This window comes from Manis javanica, chromosome 7 (assembly GCF_040802235.1).
Source record: "Manis javanica isolate MJ-LG chromosome 7, MJ_LKY, whole genome shotgun sequence".
NCBI lineage: Eukaryota > Metazoa > Chordata > Mammalia > Pholidota > Manidae > Manis > Manis javanica.
Genome location: NC_133162.1, coordinates 26,689,958 through 26,697,871, shown reverse-complemented (window position 1 = coordinate 26,697,871; position 7,914 = coordinate 26,689,958). Strand labels below are relative to the sequence as shown.

The following is a 7,914-nucleotide window of genomic DNA, read 5'->3' as shown; positions in this document are numbered from 1 at the left end:
ATTATTTGCACGCCTCACTTTTTACCCGGACCTCGCGAAGCCCGCTTCTCTTGCCTCCCCACCGTTTGTCTGGGAGCTGCCGAGTGTTGGTGGGCAAAAAGCGCCTCTTCCTAATGCTTCCCCGTCACCTCTCACTCTTACGCCTGCCCTGAAACTCCTCCAAATCTCCAAGAACTGGGCAGCCAGCGACGAGCAGCAGTGAAACCCTGAGCCTGCCGCGGCTTCTCTGAACAGGGCCCACTCATTCAGACACGGTCACCGCCGTTTCTAGTAAAATGGCAAAGACTTTATTTATCGGAGAAAGAGGCCTTGGGTACAGTTCAGGGAGGAAAGGGCAAGGCAGGAATAGGGAAGGGGCACCCGGGACCCAACCTTCTCCCGCTGCCCTTGTCTGGCCAAGTCGAGCTAGGATCAGGGCATTTGAGTCTGCAAGACGGACCCAGAACTACGGAGGTGGGGTGAGGGCTTAGGTCGGCCTCCTCTCAGTCTCTGTCACATGCAAAAAAATTCTAAAAAGAGTAAAAAATAATTCTAGGACTTTGGGTTCCATTTTCGTTGCTTGATTGGTTGGATATTCCCCTGTTTTGTCCCTAAGACCCGAACCCCAGCAGTCAATCCAAGGACACCGAGAGAGGGTGAAGAGGAATCTTAAAAATAGCGTTTGCGGGCATTTTGGGAGGCAGAAATGGCATGGAAAACAGACTTCTCTTGAGTGGGGGGAAAAGATCGATTTGAAACTTGCAAGTCAGGACCCGGCTGCCCCCCTCAGCCCTTCCCACGCGGGGTAAAAAAGGCAGAAGGAAATAATAGGCCTAGGAAGGTGAAGAGGGAGAGGGCCGGTGCATTCGCCACATGCAGAGAAAAATCAGAACAGTCCGGCGGCCCCCTCCTCCAGACTGCGGAGTTAAGTGTTCGTTACCCTCCATTCTGCCTCTCCCTCAGCAAACCCGGCAGCCTGAGAGTTTTGAAACATGGAAATCGCCGAGATTTAAAAAAAATAAAAGAAAGGAAAAGTCAGGCTGAGATGGGAAGAACCCGCTATATAGGTTTAAATATTTATACAGTAGCCATACAGAATTTCATGGCGAGGGCTCCCAGGGCGGCGGAGGCCGCGGAAGGCGGCCGGCCCGGCCGGCCAGCCCTGGTTTATTGCTTCAAGAGGGAAGAGGTGGCTGCCGCAGGGGCCAAGTTCAGGCCAAGAACATAGGAGAAGACGGGAGTTGCAGAGGAGGTCCCAGCTCCCCTCGGCGGTCCGGGAGGCGGCGGTTGTATGGGCACTGGGGGCCCGGGACAGCGGAAGATCCCGGGCGCAGTTCAATCGTCCACGTCAATCTCTTCATCTTCCTCGTCCTCTGAGCAGTCCTGGCTGCTGGCCGGCTGGTCCGTAAGCGGGGAGGCGGGCGAGAGCTGCAGGGGCCCGGCGCCCGGGGCCTGCGGGGCGCCTGGAGGGAGCACCGGGGAGCCAGGCCTCGACTTGACCCTCCCGCAGCCGCCTCCACCGCCTCCTGCGGCCTCCGAGTTCTGCTCGAGTTCGGCCAGCGCCACGATGTCCATCTGCCCGCTGGGGCCCAGTTTCTTGGCAGATTCCACATCAGCCTTCATCTCCTCCAGGTCCCGCTTGAGCTTGGCTCGCCGATTCTGGAACCAGGTGATAACCTGAGCGTTGGTGAGGCCCAGCTGCTGCGCGATTTGGTCGCGATCGGCAGGAGACAGGTACTTCTGGTAGAGGAAGCGCTTCTCCAACTCGTAGATCTGGTGGTTGGTGAAGGCCGTGCGCGACTTTCGCCTCTTCTTGGGGGTCTGCCGCTGCCCAAAAATGGTCATCCCGTCGCGGCCTGTGAGGAAACCACAGGGGTTTGTGCCAGGGGACAGGAGACCACACCCCGGCTCTCCTTTACCCCACCCAGGCCCATCCGGCCTGAAGTCTGCCGCTGTTCCCTTCTTGGATTTGATCAGGCCTTCCGGACTAGGGCAAGCCTCGGCTACGGCAAACCCCCTAGTCTGTCGTCTACCGGAAGTCCCTAGGAAAAATTGTTTTGGTTTCTGCAGCCCACCTAAGAGTTGGTTTGAAAGATCCGAGATCGCTAAAGCACGAGGGGGTCAGACAGGGATGCCCAGACTGCGGTGTTAATATTTAATGTTGGTTTTCCATCTCTTCCTAATCACCCCGATTCTATCCCTACCAAAAGGGTCCCAGCAAAAGGCTCTTCATTCCCCACCCCAGGCACAGGACAAGGAGTGCCCACGCCACTGGGAGCAGGAAGGAGCCCGGCAGAGCAGGAGAACTGCGGAGAAATCTTGGGTTCCCGCCACCCCTCCCGGGTCACTCGACTCTGGCCTATCCAGAGGTCCATAGGAAATAGGGTTTGGGTCCTGTCCCACCCATTTCCACTCCCAGCGTCAGCGGCCTGGGCTAGAGAGCCCTGGTGGCCAGCGCAGGAGGAGGCGGGCAGAGGCACAAGGCTCAAAGCGTGGGGCACACGGAGTGGGGCGTGGGGACTGGGGTGCTGGGCGCAGGGAAACCCAGCGGCAGCGCTTACCTTCTGCTGCCTGCAGGACGCTGACCTCCAGGCCCTTAAAGGTCTTGCTGGCGAGCTCTTCCAGCGCGCACAGAGGCGAGGTCTGTGAGAGCAGCGCTCGGCCCGCCAGGGGCAAGCCGCCCGGCGCGTGCTTGTCTGCGGCCGCCAGCAGGTGCGCCGCCCCGCACAGCGAGTAACTTCTCCGCACAGACGGCTTGTTGAGGATGTCCTCGATGCTGAACGGCGTCAGCGGCTTGTTGGAGTTGGCGGGAGGCGGCAGGTGGTCCAGCGGGCTGCGCCGCCGCTCCTCCCCCGGCACCGCCTTGCCGTCCTCCTTGGAAGTCATCTCGGCGTCGTTTGGGGGCCCGGCCGGGGCGGCTCGGGCCTCGGGGACCCAGCCAGCGGGCAGCTCGGGCGCCGGGTCGGAGCGGGCGGGCGGCAGCAGCAGGCGAGAAGGAGGCCGCGCCGGGCAGGGCGCGGGCCGGACGCGGGGCCGATTAGCGCAGCGGCAGAGGGAAGCAGAGCCGCACGGGGCCCCAGGAGGAGGGCGCTGACGCGGGCGCCACCGCCGGGGCTTCCAGCAATCCGGGGCCCGAGCCGGGGCGCACCGCGCGGGGCTCCAGTTTCGCCAGCCCCGGTGCTATTTAAAGGTGTCAGGTGGCTCCGAGGCGGCTCCTGGCCCCGGGTCCTGGCGGCGGCAGTTGGAAGAACCGAGGAGAGGGCGCCGATCCCGTACTGCGAGGGGAGGCGGAGAGATGGGGCAATTGACTATTGCTAACAAGTTAGCCTTGATCGAGGAGTAATCAATTATCAGCAGCGGCACTTCTCTCTCTCTCTTTCTCTCTCCTTTCTCCGCTCTTCCTTCCCTCTGTTCCCTCGCCTCCTGTTCTCTCTCCCTCCCTCCCTTTCTCTTCTCTCTTCTCGGCTCCCCCCGTCTCTCTCCTTCTCTCCCTCGCCCTCTCTTTCACTCTCTGTCCAATGCAGGCAGCTCTAAGTTGGGAAGCTCATTAATTAGCGGGCCAGGGGTAGGAGGAGCCGGCTGGAATTAGCCTGCCTAATACGCCTGTCAGTCCGGGCGCTGCGCCGCGCTCGGCCCGAGCTGTTTGTAAATTACATTAGCGGCGCCTTTATTGCACCCGAACCTCCGGCTACTGAAAAGCTGCCGCCCCCACCCCAAACTGCGAGCCGCGCTCCCGGCGCACCCGCCTCCCGCCGGCCTGACTGTGATGGCAGCACTGGCCCAGAGGTCTCAGGCTCTCCGACCCAGGATTTAGCGCCCAAGAAGGGCGGCGAGAGCCTAGCCAGGGAGGGACGCGGCCGCCGCGCGGGCCAGGTAAGACCAGGAGCACGGGTGGGCCCCGCCGCCTCCGTGAGGACTTCGTCCAACTGAGATCAAGGACCCATCGCCCCTACCTCTAGACCCTCTTGTTCCTCACCCCTAGCCCTCGGCCACACGCCTGGGGAGAGGGAATCTGCAGCCCCCAGGCTGGCCCGTTGGAGGTCTGAAAGGGCTCTGCAACCCTGGGTGAGGCTACACGGGACAGGGGTGGGGGACTTCAGGGGCTGGGGGAGGGGGCCAGTCACAGGACTCAGCCTTCTCTAGCCAAGAGCGGAGTCGGGGAGTTGGTGGCTCCAGGCACCTTTCGGGCCTGAGCCCAAAGCAACAGCCTTACCTACTTCGGCACTCTTGCACACTCTTTTCTCGGGCCGTGGCATTCCAGGTCGGCTGGGGCCACCGCCCCCCTGGTGACTGGCGTCCCACCCGGCAGCCCGGCTAGGTGCCGAGCTAACAGGGCCGGCTCAGGGCCTTCCCGTTGCGCTCTGCCCAGGCCCGGCTGGGGCCCGTTGCCCGCCCCGCCCAGCACAGCCCAGCTCCGGACTTGAGTACACCGCCCGACTCCAGCTGTTCCGGATGCGGGGTGGGGGCCTGGAGGAGGCCTGGCCACGGCGGGGCTGTGCCCTCAGTAACCCCCTGGAAAGCCGGGGTTCCAGTCACTTCGGGGACTGGGAACCCCTACGACGCGACTCTGTATATGGGGAGAGCATTTGTGCGCATCGGTATTTCAGTGTTTATGTTTTTGAATATATCTATTTGTGTGTGGCTCTCAATGTGTGTATTTGTGTAAACATATGTGAACCTGTGGGTATTTAGGCCTGTTTGAACCCCTATGTGTGTCTTTTATTTCCTTTAGGTATCCAAGGGGGCTGTGCTCCCAGGCTCATTTTTCTCCTGCTTCCCTTCTCTGGTTTGTGTGCATGGTTGGCCCCACCATCCTAATTTTACATTTCTGCCTCTAGAGAAAGGAGGGGAGAAAGAGGAGGTTGGAGCCAAGGGAGAAATAGCTGTTCACCTCCCTACGTACAACCCCAGCCCTTTCTCTGGCTTTGTTTGTAAACTCCTGGGCAGGCAGTGTGGTCTGGCAGCCCTGCTTGGTCAAGAGAAGAGCCCAGAGAGGCCAGTGTGGAGGACTGTGGCCCAGCTTAGAGGTTAGGATGGGAAGAATAGGACCTCATGGGCTTCTTGCCCCCCATACCTTCCCCAGAGAGGGAGCAAGCCAAGACAGGGAACAGGTTCTCTCCCTGGATGCCTCCAGAATAGGGACCTCTGTGCATCAGAGATTGGTTTCTTTATCTCCTGTTATTTGTTTGGAACATGCAGCTCTTCACAGTAAAAGGGACAGTGTAGGATTTTTGTCTGGGACCCCAGTGCCTGCCCCAGACTTGCTTGGAAGTGTTGGGAAGAGCTACTTACCCTCCTCCCCATCTTTGTCCTGAATTGGGGTGGGGGGGTGTTCAGAGCCAAGAATGGTGAGAAAAGGATTCTCAGTTCCCCCAGAACTACAGAACTATCCCCAAGGCAGGCCTGTCTGTGATGCATCAGTATTGCTCTGGGAGCCATAAGGTGATATTGGGCCTAGCAGATGCAGAGTCAGAGCCCAGAGGTGGTGGAAAGGCACCTGAGGGAGAGGGCACCAGGGAGCCAGTCAATGCTGGCTTTGAAGCTGTGGAACCAAGAAGGGTCTGACCCCTCCTCTCACTTCCTGCTCTCAGGATTCCCCCTCAGCCTCTGGCTCACTGCCCTTCCTGCCATAACCCCCACAGCCCTGATCCTGAGTCTTAGACAAGCCACATCCCCCATGCTAGCTGAGGAGGTCCCTCCAGATCAAGGAAGGGGGACTCCTTAATCTCTATTCTAGGAGAGGCTCCATCCCATACTCTTCTCCCTCCCTCCCCCATTTTTCCTGTCTCTACACTTGAAATTGTCCAGCAGGATGGGCTCTTAAGGACAACTCTGCTGTTGCCCATCTTCTGGTCCCTCAGGACCAGTGGAGTTCAGGGTTGCTGTGAGGTTGACAGGAAGGTGAGCAATGTGAATGGGCAGCAGAAGGGCAGGAGCATAGAATTCCTCCACTGGGGCCCTGCTTCCTGCAACGTTTAGTCTTTGGCCACATCATGTCAAAGTGGTTAGGACATTCCACAATCACCTGCTATATTACCTCATCCACCCGCTATTGCCAAACCTTTTCCTCTCTTCCTGGACAGTGCCTGCCACCAATCCTAAACCTTTATTTATTTTATTTTTTTGTATTTTTGGCCTAATTGGTTGAACTCTTGGCCAAATAGCCCCAACTGGGGTTCAGTGGCGTTTGGTACCACCCATCCATTTTGTTGTTAGGGGTCCCCTGCCTCCATGGCCTCATCCAGGCCATCTTCAAAAACCAGCCCAACAGCTCCGCAGACTTTTTCCCAACTCTGCATTTTTACCACTGCTCCTGACCCTAGTGTGTGGGCTGTTGGGATCTTCTGAACTGGAGATATTCTGAACTCCCCAAATCCACTGGTTTCCCATACCGTTCCTGCAGAGCATGGAGTTGTGTGTTGGGTTTTCAGTGAGACTTACTCCCTCTCACTCCAGACTGGGAAATCCTTGAGGGCTGGGATCTTGATATGGGAATTCCATACACCCCAGACCTGTTCAGGCCTGATGCTCCTCCCCCCCACCCCCAGGCCCTCAATGTATTGGTTGAATGAGGTTTTGTTGAGCAAATGGAGTATAAATGATTGTATATTGTATATTGTGGAGGGGGAAGGTTTGGGCCTTGACTATCCTCCTCAGGGGAGTTTTGGACATTGTGAGCATTGAAAAGGGGAGTCTCTCAGGGGCAGTAGTGTGGGGGTTAATGGAAAAAAGGCTGCCATCACTCTCCAGGATTTAAGCTTCCATCTAACCTTCTTCCTGAGATCTGATGCTTGGCTAGGAAGATACTCCAGGGTCCCTCTAACCCCAGTCAGCTGAACCAGTGTCATCTCCCCAGGAGCGTGAAGCAGCTAGTATCTGGAGTCTGCTCCATGGAGGGAATGCCTGTCTTCAGAGCCTCGTCTATACTGCATCATGACTCCAGAATTACTGCTTGCCACTTATACTGCCAGGGTCCAGCCTTATAACATCTCCTATGTCAGGGGAAGGTATTATTCTGCCAAAAATATGCTTTTCCCCTTGTTTAGTGGATATTCCAGACAAAGAGGAGGGAAAGAGTATTGCATGAATTGCAAGAAAAAGGGGACCCTGTAGACCCAAACAAAATAAGTTATTCCTTAGCACAGGGGAATAATTCAAGCAAATCCCCAAAGGCTCCATTGCCTTTAATTCAGATTGTTTTGGTAGCCCCATTCATTTCCAGATTATTTGTGTATGCAGCAGCGTTGGCCCTCAAGCCAGAGCTTTCTTCAGAAAAAAAGGTTCTGACACCACTTGAAATGAGTTAACTTGACTACCAATTGGGATCATTTTAGTCCCCCTTGGGAACTGTTATCTGACACTCCTTGTGGAATTCAAAGTGTTCCTTCTGCTATAGAAGTAGACTCGGATAGATGGCTTCCTGCCACCCTGGCTGAACCAAGGCTTTCCACTTGATTTTTATATTCTGCCCTGGGCAACTGTCTGCAGTAACAACAACAATGACCAGGACAGTAAAGATCGTGAGCCCTTACCCTGTACCTGGCTTCAGGCTGTGAGTTTTATTCATTTATTATTCATAACCCTGTGAGGTAGCTACTGCTATTAGATTTTACATAAAAGGAAAATGAAGCCCAGAGAAGTTAAGTAACCCATCCAAAGTCACACAGGCTGTTTTGGAGTAATTAGGACTTGAAGACTGGTTTTTCTGATGCAAGTCTTAATCCAGAAACTGTGGGGTTTTAACCAGAGGTCCCCAAGAGTTCTTTGAATGGGCTTCAGGGGTTCTGCAGATCCCAGAAATTGTGTCAAATGATGTATGTGAGCCCAAATGGACACATTTTTCCAGGGGCTATGTAACACATTGTATTCTCAAGAGGGGTTGGAGGTTCAGAAAAGGTTAAGGCCAGAAGCAGACCAAAAGGGGAAGAGGGAGGG

At 56.4% G+C, this 7,914-nt stretch overlaps 1 protein-coding gene across 1 annotated transcript; it reads right to left on the bottom strand.

The window, feature by feature from the left end:
* Positions 1–283: 283 nt before the first annotated feature.
* LBX1 (ladybird homeobox 1) lies at positions 284–4,636 on the bottom strand. The gene is made up of 3 exons (XM_037001220.2): positions 4,193–4,636; positions 2,541–3,254; positions 284–1,835 (listed from the first exon to the last, which is right to left on the bottom strand). The coding sequence occupies exons 2-3, from the start codon at positions 2,863–2,865 to the stop codon at positions 1,315–1,317; spliced, it is 846 nt and encodes a 281-aa protein (XP_036857115.1). The 5' UTR covers positions 2,866–3,254; positions 4,193–4,636; the 3' UTR covers positions 284–1,314.
* Between the last annotated feature and the right edge of the window lie 3,278 nt (positions 4,637–7,914).